At 55.0% G+C, this 20,713-nt stretch overlaps 6 protein-coding genes across 6 annotated transcripts; 3 read left to right on the top strand and 3 right to left on the bottom strand.

Moving 5' to 3' along the window:
* Nucleotides 1–149: 149 nt before the first annotated feature.
* On the top strand, nucleotides 150–1,750 carry LTHEOB_12549 (alcohol dehydrogenase; the record flags this gene model as incomplete). Its single annotated transcript, XM_035509428.1, has 4 exons — nucleotides 150–381; nucleotides 492–934; nucleotides 1,100–1,300; nucleotides 1,448–1,750. 4 exons carry the CDS (start codon nucleotides 150–152, stop codon nucleotides 1,748–1,750), a joined length of 1,179 nt encoding a protein of 392 aa, XP_035364513.1.
* Nucleotides 1,751–2,171: 421 nt separating this feature from the next.
* Nucleotides 2,172–3,505, bottom strand: LTHEOB_12548 (Integral membrane protein; the record flags this gene model as incomplete). Its single annotated transcript, XM_035509427.1, has 4 exons — nucleotides 2,172–2,679; nucleotides 2,744–3,097; nucleotides 3,150–3,190; nucleotides 3,242–3,505. 4 exons carry the CDS (start codon nucleotides 3,503–3,505, stop codon nucleotides 2,172–2,174), a joined length of 1,167 nt encoding a protein of 388 aa, XP_035364512.1.
* A 3,069-nt stretch (nucleotides 3,506–6,574) lies between these two features.
* On the bottom strand, nucleotides 6,575–8,552 carry LTHEOB_12547 (L-fucose permease glucose galactose transporter; the record flags this gene model as incomplete). Its single annotated transcript, XM_035509426.1, has 7 exons — nucleotides 6,575–6,837; nucleotides 6,937–7,048; nucleotides 7,115–7,314; nucleotides 7,390–7,672; nucleotides 7,763–8,049; nucleotides 8,150–8,350; nucleotides 8,456–8,552. The coding sequence occupies 7 exons, from the start codon at nucleotides 8,550–8,552 to the stop codon at nucleotides 6,575–6,577; spliced, it is 1,443 nt and encodes a 480-aa protein (XP_035364511.1).
* A 2,994-nt stretch (nucleotides 8,553–11,546) lies between these two features.
* Nucleotides 11,547–12,026, bottom strand: LTHEOB_12546 (Alpha beta hydrolase fold protein; the record flags this gene model as incomplete). The annotated part of the gene is made up of 3 exons (XM_035509425.1): nucleotides 11,547–11,754; nucleotides 11,811–11,900; nucleotides 11,962–12,026. The coding sequence occupies 3 exons, from the start codon at nucleotides 12,024–12,026 to the stop codon at nucleotides 11,547–11,549; spliced, it is 363 nt and encodes a 120-aa protein (XP_035364510.1).
* Nucleotides 12,027–12,991: 965 nt separating this feature from the next.
* On the top strand, nucleotides 12,992–14,345 carry LTHEOB_12545 (WD domain containing protein; the record flags this gene model as incomplete). The annotated part of the gene is made up of 2 exons (XM_035509424.1): nucleotides 12,992–14,089; nucleotides 14,139–14,345. The coding sequence occupies 2 exons, from the start codon at nucleotides 12,992–12,994 to the stop codon at nucleotides 14,343–14,345; spliced, it is 1,305 nt and encodes a 434-aa protein (XP_035364509.1).
* A 236-nt stretch (nucleotides 14,346–14,581) lies between these two features.
* On the top strand, nucleotides 14,582–15,778 carry LTHEOB_12544 (WD domain containing protein; the record flags this gene model as incomplete). The annotated part of the gene is made up of 1 exon (XM_035509423.1): nucleotides 14,582–15,778. One exon carries the CDS (start codon nucleotides 14,582–14,584, stop codon nucleotides 15,776–15,778), a length of 1,197 nt encoding a protein of 398 aa, XP_035364508.1.
* Nucleotides 15,779–20,713: the final 4,935 nt, after the last annotated feature.

The following is a 20,713-nucleotide window of genomic DNA, read 5'->3' as shown; positions in this document are numbered from 1 at the left end:
ATCATGCGGCACAGCAGAGAGAACCCCAGAAGATTCGGAAATAATGGGCAAAAAGATGTCGGATATAAGATTCCCCATCTTCTGCTTGAAAATACGCGTTCTTCTCAATCCGAATTCCCACTCCGGTGATCTGTAACACTTACCCAACGATGGCACCTCCTTCGGCGACTACGACAGTTGGTCACAGCGCGTACTTACCTACCAGCAATGGCAGCAGTGCGCCTGCCAATGGCCACAAGAATGGCGCCGGGAGACCGCCGCCGCCCATTCCGAAGATGATGAAGCGCTGGGTGGTCCGCAACTTCACCGGGCCGGAAGGGCTTGAGATTGAGGAAGACGTCCCAATGCCGGAGCTCGGTCCCAACGACGTTCTCGTAAAACGTACGTCTAAAAATCACCAGTTCTTGAAAGATTGGGAAGTGAAAGAGAGGAAGGAAGAGCCTTGAACGAGAAAGAACGAAAAACTCACCAACCCCTCCCGCCCTTTATAGTCTCTGCCGCATCCCTCAACTACCGCGACCTCGTCGTAACGCGGGGCCAATACCCATGGGCGCTCACCCTCCCCGTCGTCCCCTGCTCCGACGGCGCCGGCACCGTCGCGGCCGTCGGCCCGCGGGTCACCTCTTTCGCGCCCGGCGACGCCGTCGCGACGGTCATGAACGGCGCGCACCAGTTCGGCCCCATGCAGCCGGCGAAGCACCTAGAGCACGTGCTAGGCGGATCGATGCCAGGAACGTTGACCGAGTTTGGTGTATTCCCCGAGGCGTATTTGATTAACATGCCGAGGAACCTGACGATGGTCGAGGGCAGCACGCTGAGCTGCGCGGCGCTGACGGCGTGGGATGCGCTGTACGGGCTGGAAGGGAAGCAGGTGAGGCCGGGGGATTGGGTGTTGACGATGGGGAGTGGGGGTGTGAGTTGTTTTGCTGTGCAGGTGAGTTGTTGGGCCTTCCCCGTTTCCTAACGCTCGTTGTTTCTCTTCGCCTTCTTTCGAGTTCTCTGATATGTATGAGAGAGAGAGAGAGTGTGTGTGTGTGATAGAGAGGTGCGGATGGAAGTATGCCGGTGTGCTGACTGATCCTGAATGAAACCCACACAGTTCGCCAAAGCCGCCGGCGCCAAAGTCATCGCGACAACCTCCTCGGACAAAAAGGCGGAACGACTCCGCTCTCTCGGCGCGGACCACGTGGTCAACTACCGTGAAGTGCCCGACTGGGGCGCCGCCGTCACCGCACTGACGCCCGACGGCGCAGGCGTCGATCTCATCGTCGAGGTCGGCGGCGCCACGACGTTGAAGCAGGTACGTTCCATCGGAATCCTCTGATTCCCACTCCAACATCGATCTGGATCTTCGTTTCATTTTTTCAGTTTCGTTTTCCTTCCCTTTCTCTCCCACTTCTCTTCCTCTTCCCAGATAGCCACGAGCCCCTACTCACAATTCCCAAAGTCCCTATCCGCTATCAAGGCCGGCGGCCTCATCTCCCTCGTCGGCTTCCGCGGCGGAGCCCCCGACGCCTCTACGCCCGACCTGGAGCCGCGCCTCCTCGACGTCTTCTTCCGCTTCTGCGTCGTGCGCACCAGCTTCGTCGGGCCGCGGACGCAGTACGAGGCCATGAACCGGGCCATCGAGGCGTTCGATATCAAGCCCGCCATCGACGAGCGGGTGTTCGAGTTTGGCGAGGCGAGGGAGGCGTTTGCGTATATGGAAAGCCAGGGCCACTTTGGAAAGGTCTGTGTGAAGCTTGAGTGAATTGGGTAGAAGAGGGTGAGTGAGATTGACTGTCCATTTTGGTAAAGAGACGGGAAGGGTAGGATGAACAGGATGAGGAGAACTCAGTTTGATGGAAGCATGGCCATGGGAGTTTGACGTGCGTGGAGAAGATTTAAGCTGCGGATATCGTCAAGTTTGTTGGCCGTTTCAGGGATGTGATAGTGGGAAGATGAAAGGTTTGAGAATCCATGATCAAGTCCTCGCTTGAATCTCATAGCTCGAGCACATACCAAATGAAAGACATTGACAGCGGAATAGATCTGTGAATGCGATTTTTTGACATCCGGCACGGATGATGGTATTGATACAGCTAAAAAAAAAACGTAAACGTTTCCAGACATGGGCGCGCTCAAGAACACATCAAATGAAAAATCATAATACCGACCGTTAAACAACTCACTCACACGCCTTGCGAACCAGAGTCCTGCCGCAAGCGGTCCTCACTCCCCACCCTCACAATCTCCTCCGGCGGGGACTTGTCGTCATCCAGATCCACGATGGCGATGCCGCCCTCCTTGCCCCGACGCACTCCCAGCCCCCGCTCCCACTCCTCGATCCCATCCAGCTCCTGGGCATCCAGCTCGTCGTCGTTCCCGCCGCTCAGGACGTAGCCGGCTCGGTGCTGCCGCCGGCTGCGCGAGGCTCTGCTCAGCGGCCACCGGATTTTGCTGAGGTTTATGATGGAGCGCGGCTGCTGCTGGTCTGGGAGATCGCTGTCGGGCCCGCTGCGGATGGATTTGGCGAGCGAGCGCAGGAAGGGCCGGTATGTGGCGAGGTTGGCGGCCGTCATCCCGATCGTGGCTTCGAGCGCGGACCAGAACGCGACCGGCGGAGAGAGGGGCACGGCGCTGTTGGACGGCCTGATGGTGAAGAGAGCGATGAGGCGGACGATGATGCCGCTGCTGGCACTGCGGGTTGGGATGCGAGTCAGTCTTCCACAGTGAATGGTTTCCTAATGGGGATGGTACGTACACTGCTCCTAGGCCGAGAAGGGCGAGAGCGCTGATTTTAGTGCGCCGGTTCATTGTGACGTTGGGGATGATGATGAAGAGAGGGATGCTGTTTAGCGTCCAGTCGGCGATGATGGAAATGAGGGTATGGACAAAGGTTGTGCCGATAATGATGCTGTCGCGGAGACAGGTGCCGTCCGTGTCGCCGGTGAAATGGGTCCAGAAAAAAGAGATTGGAGTACATTGGTTGAGGAGGACGAAGAAGTAGGCAATGGAATACGTCGTGTTCACGACCATCAAGATCTTGATGGTCCAGATGTGCCACATGACGGGCGTGAGACGGAGGTAGAAGCAGCAGACGGAAAGGCGGAAGAACCTGCCACTTGTCAGAAAGTGCTTGCGGGAACATGGATGGATGGGTGACTGACATGGAGGTAGTCACATAGCCTTCCTCTGCGAAGATGACAGACTGTTGTTGAGGTTAGTGCATGTCTGCTCAGTGGAACGAGCTCATGCCTACTTTGTAAAGTTTGACTAAGGTGTCGACAGAGAGGGTGTATGCCGGGCTGCCAAATGAGTTCGCCGCGAGACAGAACATGCCAGCAGCCATGATAGTGAAGCATATGACAGCCCAAGTCATCATCCAATCATCCCATCCCCAGGATCGGAGCATGTGAGCCCGCACATAGATGCGGAGAGAGAGGGTGGACCAGACGAGGAAGAGGCCAAATCCACCCAAAATGTACATGGAATTGCCTCGTCCGCCGGCAATGTCGAACGCCATGTTGGTTCAAAGAGCGTGGGTTGAGTCGAGTCTGGGTCTGAGGAGGGAAGCGGCAGGCCATTGGATCTTAACTGAAACTGGCCGTGCCCCCATGGTCAAGTCAAGGGCGGGCAGTGTTTTAGGAAGGGAGGTCAGCCAAGTTCAAGCCAGGATGCCGGTGGCTGGCTTTTACGGAACGCCAGGAGAAAGCGCGACCGCGCCAAACTCTGATTGCCGAACGCCAACGCTGGATAAGCGAGCTAATAAAAGCGGATGTGAGGGAACTACCAAAAGGCTACGGAGGTACGGCCGCTGAAGAAGGGCCGAAGTTTGAGGCCGCGGGGCACTCGAACCCCAGTAGTTCGTCTGCCTGGTGCCTCATCCCAGCGTTGATCTGCTTGATCTGCACCGCCGTCTAGAGACGGCCAAAATGCCTCTGCTTCTCCCGCTCACAAATTCACTACCGCCGCCGGCAAATGCAAACACGGGCCCGGTCCGAGTCCCTGCTTGCTCGTCAGCCAACTCTGACGCCCACGTGTGTGCGTCCCGTTCGGAGCCACGTGGAGGATGCGGATGACGGCTGTTAGAGGATCCGCGTCAATTTTCAGGCCCCTCGATCGGGAATGCGTTCCTTGCACTGTGTGAGGCGGGCTCGGTCCGAAACTGCCCACCATCACAACTCAGTTGGATTCAAGCCCAGCAGTGGGGGAGGACGGAGCGCAACGGGGAGGACTTGGTTTGACAGGAGGCCGCGTCTGCGGACACAACCTAGCGCATGGACGAACCTCGGCCCGCAGTCATGGTTCTGGGCCGGCGTTCCTGGGCAATGGATCGTGCTTACCACCTCCCTATGGGAACACTGGGACTGGAGAGAGGTATTATTTGTTTGTGCAACGCCATCTACCTACAACCCGCGTGTCTGGAACCTTCAGCCACACCGCGCAAATCCGATGCTTGGACTCCCTTTTCCGACGCATTGCCACGTGCTGCTCTTTCGAATGCGTCATCGACTTGCCTACGCGGTATTCTCTCCACTTCGCTGTCCATGTGCGTGTTTGGTGCACGCTACGCATCACTGGTGGGTTGCCTAAGCTTTTAAGCTTTCATGCTTCCTGCAACCTCTCGTCCCCCATCACTCCAGAGAACCTGGCACCAGTCGATATTTGACATGGTTAATGGTTGTCAGTGTTGCCTATTGTGACAATGAAGGGGTGCAATCACGCCTCACCTAGAGGCAGTGCTTCGCTAGGTAGCGTTAGTGTTAAGAGCTGCTGTAAGATTTTCAGACAACACCAGATTAACCATTTACAGTCACCGTCCAGCCTCCACCTAAAATCGCTGTAACCACCGGTGCCCGTGAGTTTTAGTGACCATGTGAGAAATTCAGGCGTCGTTGTCCATAAAACTTTCACTGTGATCACTTTTCAGCTACGGCGTTAGTGGCAGCGTCAAGACGCACAAGAAGGGATGTCCCTGCAATTCTCTCCTCGAGTCCTTCTCATTCCCGGCGATCAGCTCTTACCTCCGGAACTTCTGCCTAAACTAACTCTAATCATCCTTGATCGCCAAACACCCCATCGAGCTACATTTGTAAATCTATGACCAAGTCCTCGGCCGATACTCGACATGCTCAATATTGAGCCTTACAACCGCGCTTTCGAACACACCTACTGCTGGGACCAAGAGCACTTCTCCCCCTCCCGCTGCTAAAGCTACTGCCACAATGTTAACTGGAGCGACGCATCCCTCGCACCGGACCATGCCGACGACCACGCCACGGCCTACACACCGTCTGAACTTTGCTCCCTTCTCCTCCTAATGTATGTCTTACACTACCTCACGCCCCTCCCTCATCAGTTTGCCGGACGCTACTCCGCCGCAAGCACTAACAAATGCGCCACGCAGTCCGCGGCGCCACCACCACAATAGCTCCACCGAAGCCACCCCCCACCTCTCTCCACCCACGACACTTTTGACTCCGCCTCCCCTTGCCGTCTTCTACCATTTCGCACGATCCATCCCGCCGGCCCGCCTCTCGACCATCCGAGCCGTCGCTACTAAGTGATCGACTCCTTCTAAAGTAGCACGAGATTGGTGGCCCATTCTCCGGCAACCGCCATGGCGCCAGCGGAAAAAAATAGTGAAGACGGGAAGCGGACACGGATGGGTCCTTGGGATACGGATGTGTGCGCTCTTTGCACGTACTTGAAAACACCATAACTGGCTAGCAGCAACTGCGCGTTGGATTTGACGGCTTGGCTGGGTGATTGGTTTCTAAACTTACACATGCGTACAACAGAGAGCGCAGAGAGCGGCGGGAAGTCGTTCACGCCGATTCTGGGGACGCCCAGTCAGGGGCGCGGCAGCATGGCGCGGCAGCGGCGGCAGTGGTAGCGGCAGTGGCGGCGCCCTGAGTCTGCGGGGAAGGTTTGAGAAAGAGGAGTTCATTGTCGCGCTACGAGAAGAGGTGGCGGACGACGTTTAGGAGGCGCAGTTCGTGGATGCGGGGTCCAAAATGGCGGATATGGTGGAGATTGAGGAGGCTTTGATGAAGGATTTCCTGGGATGCGAGAGGTTGCGTGTCGTGGGGGCTATTTTGGGTGCGAGGGCCGTGGAAGATTCTTCGCGGAGGAATTCGGTGGAATGTGTTGTGTAGGGGGGCATACTCTGCGTATTCGTCGTGTCTTGATGAATACGTACAGAGGGGTGCCGCTCCTAATGGCTAGCGTAAAGGCACCAGCAGTGGCTGTGAGCCGTTCCGCCATTGTGATTCGTTCCATTCATTGTACGCTTACTTCTCGGTCCCAAGAAACAACATTTTACGCTAGTGCTTGGACGTCGAACCCCTCTGTAGTGCACCGATCGGTTAATTTCTTCGAATGCGGCCACTCTCATGCCCTATGAAAACGGCAGCTGTTAAGTGTATAGCATGCGCTGTACCGAGAAGAGGTTACCACACTCGCTGAAAGTCTCTCACCTTCACTCCCTCCACCAAATACCATTACACGAATATTGAGGTCCAGTCTTCTAGATTCGAAATCGTCATTTGTTCATCCATTCTGTACTGCGCCTCTCAGCCCCTTGTAAACCTCAGTCCCGCCTCTCGACTCTCACCACCTCTCCCTTCCCAACTTCCGCTACACTTCCACCCCTCTCTAGCTCCACCGCCTTATCCATAGCATCACCCACTGTGCTCTTCTCTACATTCACTTCTGACTCACGATGCGCGTCCAAGCTCTCCCGGTTGAAGAAATTGACATATACTGGGAAGATCCACGCGGCGACGTAGAAGGCAGTTGGAATAGCCATAGCGGTGTGGAAGTTGCCAGTCGAGGTGGCAACGGCACCAGTCACTGAGGAGAAAGCGGATTAGATTAGTGGAAGTTACTGTCAAAGGAGTAGGAGGGGGAGGGGGTAAGGTAAAGGAAAGTGAGTGAGGACGGAGAACATACTGGGAGGGATTGCAGCGCCGCCGGAGATGGCGGCAACCAACATGCTGCCGCCGCGCTTGGTGTGGCGACCAAGACCGCGCAAGGCGAGGGTGAAGATGGTAGCGAAGCAGATCTGTGAACAATCCCGTTTCAGTCAGTAAAGTGTCACATCCCCCAAGAACTGATTCGGTGCACTCACGCTCTCAAAGCACAACACCAAGATCAGCATCGCCACGCTTGTCTTCCCGTGTGTCAAGACGGCGGCGAGACCGAAGACAAAACAAAGCGCAAGGTAGATCGCGAGCATGTAACGGGGCTTGAAGGCCTTTTTGGCCATCAGGCCGGAGCCAACGAAGCGCATGAAGGCGTAGCAGCCCTGTCCGACGGCAAGCAGATTCGCTGTAGATACACCCCCGTTAGCCCACAACTACCCATTTTCGGCAAGGAATAGGAAAAGAAGTAGAAAAAACTTACAGCTCGTTGCACTTGAATAGCCGGCCTCCTGACAGAAGTTGATGAAGTAGTTCGCGACGGCCACCTGCGCGCCGACATAGCAGAACTGACTCCACACGCCCAGGAATAGGTTGTACTGCTTGCGGAACGGACCCTCGCCCTCGCCCGACTCGCCACCGTGTCCACCCTCAGCGATTTCGCGCTCCTGAACAGCCATGTCGGCGTCTGTCACTTCCGGCATAGGCACGATCCAGAACATGATGATGAGCAGGGCGACGAAACCCGCGACGCCGAGATAGACCCACTACTCATCTTCCTCATCAGCTTCCATACAAGCTACAACATACTGAAAGCCAAAGAGGCGGGAAAGGGGGAGAAACTGGAAACAACTCACCTGCACATTCCTCAACCCCTGCTTCGTGTCCACCGTGTCGGCGAAGAAGACCCTGCTCGCCAGCAACGGCGCGACGAACGAGCCCACGCCCTGCACACCCTGCGCGAGGTTCAGCCTGATCTCGCTGTAGCGCGGCGGGCCGCAGATGGACAGGAAGTTGTCCGCGCCCGTCTCGAGCGTCGACAGGCCCGCGCCCACCACGAACATGGATCCGCAGAAGCCGCCGAACGATTCCTTAACGCCCGACGGCCAGAAGAGCAGGCACCCGACCGCGAGAACTGCCAAGCCTAGATTTTGTGGGAAGAATCTGCATCAGCGAGAATGTCTGTATTGTGTGGGTACGTTTGCCGCGGGCGAATGTGGGCGGAGTGGGTTGACCAAACTAACCGGTCATGAAGGTGACGCGGAAGCCGTAATGCCGCAGAATCCAGCCGGAGATGGTCAGTGGGCAGAGGAAGTAGGCGCCGAAGTAGGCGGCAGACAGGCCGGACGCCTTGCTGGCGGTGATGTTAAGGTCGGCTTGGAAGTGCGAGTTCAAGACATCGAGGAGGCCGTAGGCGAAGCCCCAGAGGAAGAAAAGAATTGTGACTACAGAGTGGCAAAGCTGTATTAGCACTTATCAGGATTGAATAAGGTGTCTTGGGGTCTGCAACGTTCCCCTGCTAGCTAAGTAAGTATTCTTGGGAAACTCACCAAGAGAATTCGGCAGCAAGGACTGCTTCAGGGTCAGATGTCCACCCCGAGTGACAGCATGATCATCAGCGACAATTGTCCGTTTTAACAGCGCCATTTCACTGGAAAAAGACTGAAGTGACGGTCGAAAATCGAAGTGTAACGCGGAAGCAGCGAGCGAGCTGCGAGTGTGGGGCCCGGAAATCTCTTCAAGCTATCCAGCCTTCTTAAGAATCAATGAGTTGAACCCTCCATGTGCGGAGCTCGCGCTTCCATTCCCACCGAAGCCGCGCCTAGATCTGGGGGAAGGGAAGCGCCGCATGTGGAGATCCATTCGGCTTTTCCGAAAAGGCAACATGGCTGCGAAGCGTGATACGTTGCGCACACCACAGTCACGCACCGAAAAGGCTGCATCGCCGTACGGTAGGAGCCGGCAGCGCGTGCCGGGTTGGATGAGAGCTCTGCGACATGGTAGCAGCTGCCATTTGGTGGCTGAGGCGTCGTCCACAGCTCGGTGCTGTTTACCCCGGTTCCCCGCCCAACTTGACCCGAAAAGCGCGGGGTGGGGCGTTCTGGGGTATCCCAAGCGCTCCGAACCAGAAATCCGGGGAATGCCATGGCTGTTCAAGATTCCTTCGGCAGGGCTTAACTTGGTGCCTAGCCTCTTATTCGTCCATACTGTAGTGCTTGTTACAACTACTGCGGGGAGGAGAATGGATCCAGACATGGACAGTTTCGAATACGAGTACGTCGTTTTGCACTATCTGCTGATGTATTGTAGCGGCGAAGTGATCTTGCATTTGACTACTTACATTTGTAGGAATTCAAGACTGTTTGTGAAATGTCGTAAGAAGATTTTCAATCAGACTCAGGTAGTTTGTTCTCTATCAAACTTGCCAGCGAGTGAACTGAGACAGTGATTTATATTGGATTAGGAGTTATTTGCGGTCAGCATAGACTTCAGTGAAAACTTGCGTGCGTTCAAATAGAAATTGGTCCTGGGCTCAGTCAAGCGGTGGAATCACAGTCCCCTCTCGCAGCCGATGGCTAGCGTGGATTTGTTTTTTTGCTCATGTCATGGGCAGTTGAAGCTATCGTCCGGACGTGTATGTAGCATTTTTAATTCGACATTCTCGTCCGGACGATAGCTTCAACTACCCACATATGTTATTATTTTTTCTAAGGCAGAGCTGGGGCATAGTTACGCTATGTTCTGGAGCCCTGCTATTCTTCACGCTAGCCATCAGCTGCAGCACTCCTCTGTATGCTTATTAGGCGATCTGATTGCAATTGAGTACATCCGATATGCGTGAAGATTCAAGTTTAGAGACTGACATTTGGACTATATGTTCTTTGCATCTCCAGCTCCAGTCTTTTTTTTTTTTCTGTGTTCCATGAAAGCCACAGTGTAGGATTCTGATCTTGTTTCTGGTAATCCCTCGTAGAGGGCGCTGGCAGCGGTTGAATGGAATGAAGCTTCAATGGGAAGATAAAAGCTTACGCCCTCAGAATGGGTATTGGGCCTTCCTGCTCATGGTACAACCACAGACTTACCTCCAGTGGTCGTGATACTGAATCAACTGAGGATCAACCTGTGATCGCAATCTCCATACAGCATCTGTAATCATTCTTCATGTCCCGCCTCAGCGAGTAAATCGAGAACTGTATTTCCCATCTTCTTCAAGCCTCCCGACAAGCTGGTCCCCTCCCGTTCCGCGACAATCAGCCGCAAAGGCCACAGCCTGGCGCCGTTTATCCGATCGGAGTATCTCCCGGTGATCGCAGGGCGCGTGAAACCTCTCCTTTCCAGGCGCCAGCCAGTGGGACGTTCACGAGGGAGATCTCCTTCAGCCGCACTTCGCCACCTCCGGATCGGCTCGCGCGCTCCAGCGGCGGGTACCTTACCTTCTGTAACCTTGTCGCAGATCTGTTTCGTCTGAGATGAGACCGGCCGCGGGAAGAAACGTTTCGCACAGAGCGGTGTCGCGGGGAGCAAGTGTCTTCCGACGTCATCTACTAATTGGCTTCAGGCGTACTTCGTATTGTCTCAATTCAGATATGATAGCACTCGTGAATTGGGGCCTTCGTCTGTCTCCTTTCAAGCCCCACTGATCGGCATTGATATCGGCGCCATGTGGACCAAGTTCTCAATGGTTTTCTGCTGGCTGGCGGCATCGACGGTCAATTGGGACACACGAGAAGATTCCGAGAAGGCGAAGGGGCGAATGGTCCCAACAATTTATCAATCTGCATGTCAAATAAGACTGGGTCGCTGCAAGACTGGGAAAAGATTGTTGGGCGGGCGTGGTCTAGCAGAAATGAGGGCGGAAATGTCGCTGGGTGGTGGTGTCGTTCTCCTGAATCAGGCAGCAAGGTTGCAATTTTCCGTTACGGTAGATGATGGGCGAAATATCAGCAGAAATTTCCAGAAGTCCGGCATGATAGGGTCCCGTGCGCCTAGTGAAATTGAGGTGCCTCGTGACACACGGAAGGCGGAGCCGTTGACGGTGCAAGAGCGAGCAACGGCAATGCAACAAGTTGTGCGAAGATGTGCCGCGCCATCATGTTTCAATTGAGAGCAACGGCTGGCGCGTTTCTCAATGGTGGGGGGCGCTAAGGGGACGAAGGCCGGAGGGAGGCCGGCCGAAACATCAGGGTCCAACCCCCAACTTCCAAAAGCTCGCGGCTCAAACACACCCCGGTCCCAGCTGCGTCGACCTCTTTTGCCCAACAGGGGCACATGTCCTGATCCTGGAGTGAAGCTCAATGAGACTGGAAGAGCCAGGAGCTTACCGTGAAAGCATGATAGATTCTAGCAGCGTGTAACATGAAGTGGATCGAAACAACGACCTTCGTCGTCCCGTCTCTCGTGCCCATATCTTCACCATGGCAGGCGTCATCATCTGGCCGTGATGCAGCATCACAATGACGGTGATGGTGTGGTATAATGTCCCGAATGGCTTCCCAAGAAAAAGAAAAGAAAAGGGAAACAAAAAAGAAAAAAAATGTGTGGCTGTTTATACATCCAATCCTGTACAAATATCTGGTATCACACCAAACTCCGAATACGCGTTCCTTTGAATGATTTGTTTGCAATTTCCTTTCGCTTTCCTCACGCCGAGATGCCCTTGCTGGTCGGGCGGCTGCCTTGCATGGCCGGCGTCGCGTCAGAGGGACTCTTCTGCTCTTGCACAGGGCTCTTGCCGTCGTCGGATGACGACGACGGGTCGCCCTTGGCTGCCCTCAGGCGCTCCTCAGCCGCGCGCAGCCGGGCCTCCAGGGCCTCGAGCTCGGCATTCTGCGACGTAAGCGCCTGCTGCCTGTCGGGGCGTCAGCATGCTGAGGTCTGAGACGAGGTGGTGGTGGCTTGGCTCACTTCTGGTCGACCTCCTTCTCAACCTCGTCGAACTTCCCGCTCAGGTTGAAGATGTCGTCAAGCGCGGCAGAGAAGTTTTTGGCAATCTGGCTGTGCGGCGGTCAGCTTGAGGGGCCGAAAGCGGGGAGCGCTGGGCGGGGGCGGAGCGTACGACTGCGGGCGCTGCTTGGGGACCCAGTCGCGGTCTGGGCTTGCGGAGGCGCTCTGGCTGTCCATTTTGGTTGAGGGAAGCTTCGGTTGGGAGGAGGTTGCGAGGATGAGCAGCGTCGGGAGGGGTCGAGGCGATTTTCCAGGCGGTCTCGGAGAAGGTTGGTTGGAAGCTTGGACCCGCGAACGAGGTGGTCTTTGTTGGCTTCTTGCGGCGACGTCAGAGAGAGAGCAGCAGGAGCACCGGGCGACGCGTGGAGGCAGTTGTCATCGCGGGCGGCGGCAGGCCTTTAGAGAGGGCGGTGGAGGGGAAAAGGAGGTGTTTGATAAGTATGTCATTTCCGCCGAACGCGGGAGCCTTCATGCGATCGACGCCAATTGGGCAGACACCATACCCTGCCGTGACGGCCAAGCCAAGCCCACCGCACGCGTGCCCTTCGCCCCAGCCCTACTCGCGGCAGCGAAGCCAGCTGAGCAGCACGGGCGGTTGCTGCTGCCGGCACGCCGACGTCACCGGCGCCGCGGGGCGAGTAGCGTTTTCGTCGCGCTGGAAAAGGGGCGGCCCACGCACGTGACAGACGCGGCGAGCATTCCGAGGGCGCGCTCTCGAGCCGGAGTGGCAGGGCGGTGAGAGACGTGGTTGGGGTGAGGTGATGGACGCGGCCTGCGCGCGTCGGTAGAGGGCGGTGGGCGGGTGCTGCGCTGGGCCGGGCCTGGGCGGCGGGCGGCGTCGGTCGCAAAATTCCACTCCACTGCTGCCCGCCGTGTCGCTTGACACGCATCGCGACCGCAACTCCCCAGCCAGGAACACGGCCGCGCCCATCGCTCCCGGCCCCCGCCATCCCTCGTCCAACTCTCCATCGCCGCCAGCTCCGAGTCCCGCCGCCGCGCACGCCTCGCCCCTCTAGCTCCCGTCGTGACGCGCGCGCCGTCGTCGTCCGAGCTTGTCTGATGGTCCGCTGCAGCTCCACGTCTCCGCGCTGGCTCCCATCCACCCCTCCGCATACCGCGTCGCTGCGCTCCACCGCGGGGGGATGAGTGGCCTCCCAGCCCATTATACGCCGCTCGAGTCGCTCCTGTTGTTCCAGTCCCTCGCTTGCTATGGCGTAGAAGCTCCCGTCTTCGCCAAGGTTTCCGATCTGCTGCTGCACAACGATGCTGTAAAGAACGCTGCGAGCTTCAGCCCCGACCGCTTGACGCCCGATGCCCTGCGCGACCTGTACCTACATCTGCTGAAGGAGGAGATCCGCGATGAGCTCGATCCGAGGTCCGAGAACGAGCCGCCCGTCCAGAATGGCGACAGTCCGTCGAGGAAGCGCAAAGCACCGAGCCCCAACCCGCCCTCCGTCCAGGAAGCTGCCCAGCACCAACATCTGCTGCCCCAGTTGATCGCGAAGCTGTACACGCGCTACCGACGCCATGCCATTGACGAGATTCGCGAACACGAGAAGCGCTATGATCACTTCTCGCGGGAGCTTCGCGCTATTCAAAGCGGCGAGTGGGATGAGCGTTTGCAACGGGAACACCTGGTCAATGGCGCGAGGGAAGCATCTCGAGCTTCGCCTATTGCTGGACCTTCACCCGCCGTTGCTCAGCCGACTACGGAAATTGCGCCGCAGGACGCCCAAGGTCCGGTGAAAGCACCTTCTACAGCTCCTCAGGCCAGTCCACCCGGCAGCAAAGAGCAATCACCCAGCGCTCAGCACACGCAAGCGCCGCGTCGGTCCTCGGCTAAAATAGAAAGCATCATTAACCATCCGTCTGATTCTCCTGTCAATGGAAATGCTTCTTCTCCTCATCTGAAGTCGGCCACACAATCTCCGGTTCCCCATCAAGCACAACCGCAACCTGCGCCTCATCAACGGACCCCATCGCTTCCGCAGCAACCGCAGCAGCAGCAGCAACCGCAGCAACAGCAACAACAGCAAGCTAGGGCCCCTCCGCAACACCCTCCGCATGGTGGCCAGTATCCTTCGCCCTATGGTCCGCCGCCTTCTGCATCCGCTGGATCTTCTCAGAGTCCTGCGGCCCATAATGTCCCCATAACCTCCCGCCCATCGCAGGGGCCGCCTGTAATCCTGCCTCCGCCTGCAAATATGCAGAACATGCAGTATCCACCCCCGCCATTACAGGTACCCTCAATGCAAGAAGGAAGTGGGCCTTACAATCGGCCTCCATCAGGCTCTCCACATCAGCATGCAAGGCCGTTTCCACCTGGTCCTCCACCCGGCCCACCACCGCATTCACCAAATGCTCACCACCCGCCACACGTGCAGCAGCCCGGCTGTTACCCTCAATACCCTGGACAGCATCCCTATCCGCACCCGCAGCCCATGTATCACCAACCCGTTCAGCATCCTCCGATGCCGCCAAGGGGAGGCGGTGTGATTTTGGAGCCCTTCCAAGTCATGGCGCAAGATCCGGTCCAAGCTCACAAGGCACAGGAAAGACAGATGCGAGCGCAAGCACAAGCACAAGCACAAGCAGCCCGTTCGTCATCCGCTCGCACCCAGCAATCGCCAAGGAACGCAGCTGCAACTCCTGCTAGAACTCAACAAGTGCCTCAATTCCACCCGTCTCCAGGCCAGCATCCGCTTTATCCGCATCCGAGCACTGCTCTTCCCATGCGCAAACCGACTGTCTTGCATGTGAACACGCGCTTTGGTTCTTGGAAGCAACCTATGCCACAGAACAACCCTATTCAAGATTGGAATCCACCTCCGACCAGTCCTATTTCGCCCGAAAGGTCCCCAGAACTACCGTCTAGCGCTCCGCCGAGCTCTGCTTCAAAGTCCAAGCGAGCTGTCAAGTCCAAGGAGATGCCAGCACCCGATGCAGCTGAGACTCCGAAACCTGGCAAGGGCTCCCGAAAGGGCGCAAGGAAGGCACGGGGGACGAGCGTGGCATCCTCTGCTGTGACTGGGTCTGTTCGTGGAAGAACCAGAAGTCAGTCAGTTGCCTCGCATGCAGATGAGGCTGCTCCAGATGTCAAGGCAGAACCGAGCACACCGGCGGAGACGATGGAATCCGATGTGCAATCCACCACAGAAACCCCAACATCTGGAGGTCGACGTACGCGTCGAAGGGCGGGAACATTGCAATCGGTTTTGGAGCAAACCCAAACGGCGAATAATAAACGCAAACGCGACCAACGCGAAGAATCCGACACAGCGGAACCGGACGTCCCCGATATCGACATAGACATTGGTACTCCCGGCCCGCCTACCTTTGTCATCGCGAGTCGCAACTTCGGGCGAATGAGCGTGCCGGTTATGAACGACATCACCTCACACAAGCATGCCAGTCTCTTTTCGCACCCAGTCAAGCCCAAGGATGCCGAAGGGTATTACGACATCATCCGCCGTCCCCAGGACCTCAAATCCATCCGCACCGCCATTACCAACGGTTCGCGCGCCGTTGCCGCCGCAACGCAATCAACCGCCGACACACCTTCGGCGAACTCTCCCGGTGGCGCTCCGGCAACGCCCACTCAGATGCCCAGCACAAGCACACATATCACACTGCCAATCTCGGAAGAGCTCGTTCCGCCGCGGGGCATTGTTAACTCTGCGCAGCTGGAGAAGGAACTGATGCGGATGTTCGCAAACGCGGTCATGTTCAACAGCGGCGAGGACGGAGTCGTGCGAGATGCAGTCGAGATGGCGAAGGATGTCGAGGCCAGCGTGGCTAATTGGCGCACGGCGGAGCGGACGAGCGTGTACGAAGCGACAAGCAACGCTGCTGCTAGTGGTGCTGGCGGTGGTGGTACGCCGGCGGATGGCGATGTTGATGACGCCGGCGGGAAGCGGAGGAAGGCTTAATTCGAGAAGCTTATGGACGGGTGGGGATAAGAATATGGAATTATTTAGCGGCCGTGAGCAGTAAGGCGGTTGTAATGATATACATGATTGAGCGCGGGCATTTCATTGCCTGCTCAGAATCTTTTTCTCAAGCGAAATTCCTGTCTGTTTTGCTACTTTGGTGATGTGTGTGGTTGGAGATGCTGTCGATGAATTATCTACCGATGACTTGCCTTTCCAGGAGCTTCTGTGCATAGCGACCAATTTAACGCGGGAGGAAGAGGTGAAAAGAAGAACCTCCTGTTGACTTGAGATCACTTGCCCAATGATCATTCCGCATCGTTCTCCAGTGACGGTGATATAGGAGACTCATTGGCATGAGATTTCACTAGAGGCACGTGTGACTATCCTACTGGCTCTGCAGCTGACTCTGACGACAGGAGCGGTAAGATGCAACAATCATAAACGCAGGTTATGGCGAGATCTTCTTTGATACTTCGTCATCAAACTGGGCAATTTCTTCACCGCTGGTGCAGACACACTGTGCGCGCGTGTTCTTCGTTTCTGCCACACCCACTCTTGGACGTGGCATCCTTACCATTTGAATATCGGGAGCTATGACTTGCGAAAGCTCTGCATTAGCCAATCTTATTTTTGTTGGATATCAGTTGGTGTTGCTGATCGACAGTGTTTTCTGATAATTCTGCGAGGTGAAGTGAGATAGGGATGAGTGTTCAAGGTTTAGCTAAGACAGAAAGCACAACGTGCAGTGCTATTACAGCGAGAAACAAGGACAGACACAAGTTGCCTTTGTCATTCTGTCATTCAGGTGTAATAGACGGAGCAATGTGCCGCTGGTGAAAAGGCTGGCTGTGCTTAAAGCAGGTTTTTAAGTACTTTTGGCGTGGAGGTCCGGAATAGCACGTGGAATGTTCAATAACGTTATGGCCAGGCCTCATGGCCATGAGATGACGCAAATGAGGTGCACAGATGATATTTCGGTGGCTGCAGGTGAACCGTGATCGCAGGTTTCAGTGTATCAGCAGTGCGAATCCTCTAACATGCTCTCGTTGCCAGTGTCGCACAAATTCAAGCTTCAAAATACCTTAACTTGAATGCAAGATCGAGTACTTGCTCTCTTTGACCTTCCCAGCAGCAGAGCCAGCGCTCGAATGGTGATTGAAGAGATTCCAACTCTTAAGACTCGGCTTTTTGTTTGTCTTTTGCGTCAGTCTTGCCCTGACGATGCGATCTTCGGGGTCCAATGTATACGATGAAGCATCAAGGTTTGATGATGCTGTGCCGCTGTTTTTGAAAGTGATGTACCCCATGAAGAGTGATACCTTAGGCTTCCTGCAGATTTTGAAATCGATGTTCATCATGTCTTTCTGAATTTTTACTCTAATAGTCCAAGAGAGCACAGTGCTGAGCTAAGCCGGAGGCTGATTATTCCAATTGAAGGACCACTGTATACATTACTCTTCAATATTCGTAATGAGTAACCACCTTATCCAGACAAGATGATGGATTGATGGTTGTCAGATCGACCCAGTCGACCCGACTACTATCCAAAGCTGTCCGGGTGCCTTCCCAGATCGTCTTCGGAAGGGACTGTAATACAGATGGTACTTGGAAAACAAACTCGTTGGAGAAGGGTTGGATCTGGATTTTTCTAGTGCTGGCGACTATCGTAACGAGCCAATCTTTTTCCAGTGCTGATTAAAACTATAGATAGCCACTCGTTGTAAGTGATGTGAGCAGAACACATAAGTGGGCGCAGAAGAGTCAAACCGGCTTATACAGCGCGGCAGTATTCATATTTCTAGTGAAAGCTTCGTCCCGGCACCTATCTACGAGCTTTATCGGGGAACCGGAGCCCAGTGGCATCAAGGACAGTTTGTATTCTTCTGCTTGCAGATGAAGAAGAGTCTGGGAAGCTATCAATCAAGTTATCTATTACGTCTTATTCCACACTCTTCATTATGGAAGGTTGAGGCTTAAAAGTGTATTATTTAATGTTAGTGTTGAAGCATAGGCTTAAAAAGCAAAATATCGTAAGAAGTAAAGGTTTAAAAGCAGTAAAGCATAAAGAAGATAAGCCTTACTTTCAAAGAAAGTTTAAATTCCGCGATGAAGAGCTTCAGAAACTTCGTAATAATACTCAAGGGCTAAGTGTAGTCAGCGGGAATTCAAACCGTATGAGGGAAAACACAGCAGGTCGATGCCAGCTCGTCCAAAACAAGGTGTCCGCCACGTCACGCCAATATCTCATCTTGACATATCCACGAACTGATTGCTATAAAGGTTGTTTGCTGCTGTTAGAATTTAAACATACACTCTAAAATCAATACACTGGTGAATTATAATTGATGTGTAGTTTATCTTACCAGCTTATTTGAGCTTAAGCATACGTAATTAGTGCCATGTTGTTATTCTGTCTGTCACCATCCATTGCATAGTATGTAAACGTGTGGAATGCGGAGGAAGTCCTCATCTAAAAGCCTTATAAGTGGAGGTCGGCACCGTTCAAGAAAAGGCCCAAAACAAGAATACCAGGTAAGCCCTCCAGACCACATCATTTAAGAAGAATATGCCAGCAAGATGAAGTTGAAGGTCTCTGCAGACGCTTTCATCATATCTGTATTCAAGCAACTCTGTTAACCCCGGAATCTCTCCTGCATATGCGCAACTGCTGCAAGCGGTTGATGCTCCTGATACAACCCAGCAGGAAACAGCGAGATCCAATCAAAAGCCCAGGAAAACCCCCAGAAGATTTATAAGCGATCTCACCCGTAACTCCATGCATGCGTCCGAAAGTGGAATCTAACCTCCAACACCAGAGAACAGCGTAGTAGGACCGAGTACGCCATAATTCTCCACGGCCCCATGTTCGGCTGTACTGTGCCACACGCCACAATCGTCCCGATTCCCACTCACGGAAGGCAGACGGCTCCATCGAGAGGAAAAAGGAATGAAGGTCGACCAGAATCAAAGCACGCCGTTGCCCCTCCTCACCTGATACGGGATATGCGCCCCGCGTCACCCCCACCCTACCCCTGACGACCGACAGCGTTCTTTCAACACCCCCCATCCCATGCTCTTTCTCCTTGCCCATCCGGGCGTCCTGCCCTCAATGCCACAAGGCCGGGTCCAACCGCCAAGAAAAAATGTCTCAGGCCCTTATCTCGAATGTAACGTCCGCGCTCCCGGTCTTGAAGGAAGCAGGATCATTATGTATGAGCATGGCGTGAACGCATCCGAACGTTCGGTAAATTCGGAAAAGAGGGGAGGCGGCTGGGCCGTTTCCCCCCTGGGTTAATGCCCACAAAGGAGCTCGAGCCAGCCTCTGGACAGGACCGCAAAACCCAACACTCGCTTTTGCCTTCCCCTCCTTCCCGTTCCCTAAGCCATGCCCTCGGTTCCGCTCTTCTCCTTTGTCTCGGAACTCGTGATTGCTTTGCAATTCGAAAGACGAGATTTCGGAAAGGGATTTTGATGCCCCTGGTGCCGCGGCAATGCCCCCTCGCTCAGGTTACACCACATTAGCCGGGGAGGCCTTGTTATGGCCGGGGGTGTTCTTGTCGCTCGATGGACTGCAGCAACGGCTGCACCGGCGGCAGCCGTGGTGGAGACCGTTGATTGTGGCTGCCTGCAGGATTTGCCCTCTCTGGAAGAGAAAAACTTCTAAGGCACTGCTTTAGTGCCCCCCACTGTGCTTCCTGATGATAGCCTACGAGCTAAACCAAAGCGATTCGAAGCATCAAGCTCAAACACTACACCATCATTATCGAAACTTCTCTAGCTCTGTGCCTGCAGAAGTTTGAGTGCCGCATGCTTCTTGTTAGTTAGTAGACGTGCAGTGAGGTGATGGTGCAGTGTCCTGTTTTGGACGCCCGCGTCCTTCCAAACCGGCAAGGGACATTCAAATCGCCAAGCGAAACAATGCCACCACGCATTTTGATGCCTGCATTTCCGACCTGCGATAGATTAGAGTGGATCTCTGCGAGACATGGAGGATGCAAGAAAGTTAAACGTGAAGTACCGGACGCGCCTCCGAAATTTTAACGTAAGGGCGACCAGATTGATGGCGGCGAGCGCCGGATAGCTTGTCTCACTTTACGAGTAATGATGCAGCTCTTTTTCTCATCTCCATTCCCACCCTCAATCTCTAAATTACTTGCTATGCCCCGATCCCGCGCACGGGAGCGCAGTGTCAGATTGTCTTACCCGCCAGAGGTCCAGTGAATAAAGGCCCGATACCATCTTGCCGCCACAACATGCGCCGGCTTCCCGGCTCTTCTCTCTACTGCTAGGCTATGGTTGGTATTACAAGTCTTTCTCTCAAAAAGACCCGTCCTGCGTCGCGGGACAGAAGAGGATTTGCACGCCAACTCAGAAGCACGGACGGCATTAACGCGGTTCAAGGCAGTCATAACACGGCACACGGTTCGACTAAGCCCCACAATAATTCCCACGCCGCCCCATCGGCGAGAAAAACTCGAATCCTGGCGGTGGGAAATCGGTGACGGGGAACACGCGGAAGAGCCCTTCCGAGCAAATCCGCTAAACCGTGCTGAGCAAAGGATGTGCATTCGGGTGCTCCCCTTTTGGGTTTAAGCAGCAGCCAAGTGGAGTAGGGGCAGCTGAGCGTGTTGCACAGTGGACGAACCTCGGCGGAGCAGGAATGGGTCTGGTGAAAAGGGAAAATGCCCAGAGTCAATCCAGAGAAGCGGTGATGATAGGAGCGGTGGAGGAGGACGAGGCAGGAAAAAGATCGCATGAAAGGCACTTCCCGGCAGTTGTCTTCGGCCCCCAAGTGATGCAAATCGGTTGTATCAGGTGAAGACGGTGTTGGAAAGAATCATCACGGCGTTATTTTGCACCTTCATGGGGTATGGGTGGGTAGAAAAGCGATTTGTTGTGGGGTTGGCGGACAGGCGTTCACTGTGTCATTGA

The sequence above is a fragment of the Lasiodiplodia theobromae genome, assembly GCF_012971845.1.
Source record: "Lasiodiplodia theobromae strain AM2As chromosome Unknown scaffold_66, whole genome shotgun sequence".
Lineage (NCBI taxonomy): Eukaryota > Fungi > Ascomycota > Dothideomycetes > Botryosphaeriales > Botryosphaeriaceae > Lasiodiplodia > Lasiodiplodia theobromae.
Note: the sequence above shows the minus strand (reverse complement) of the source record. Positions and strands in the feature narration are given on the sequence as shown.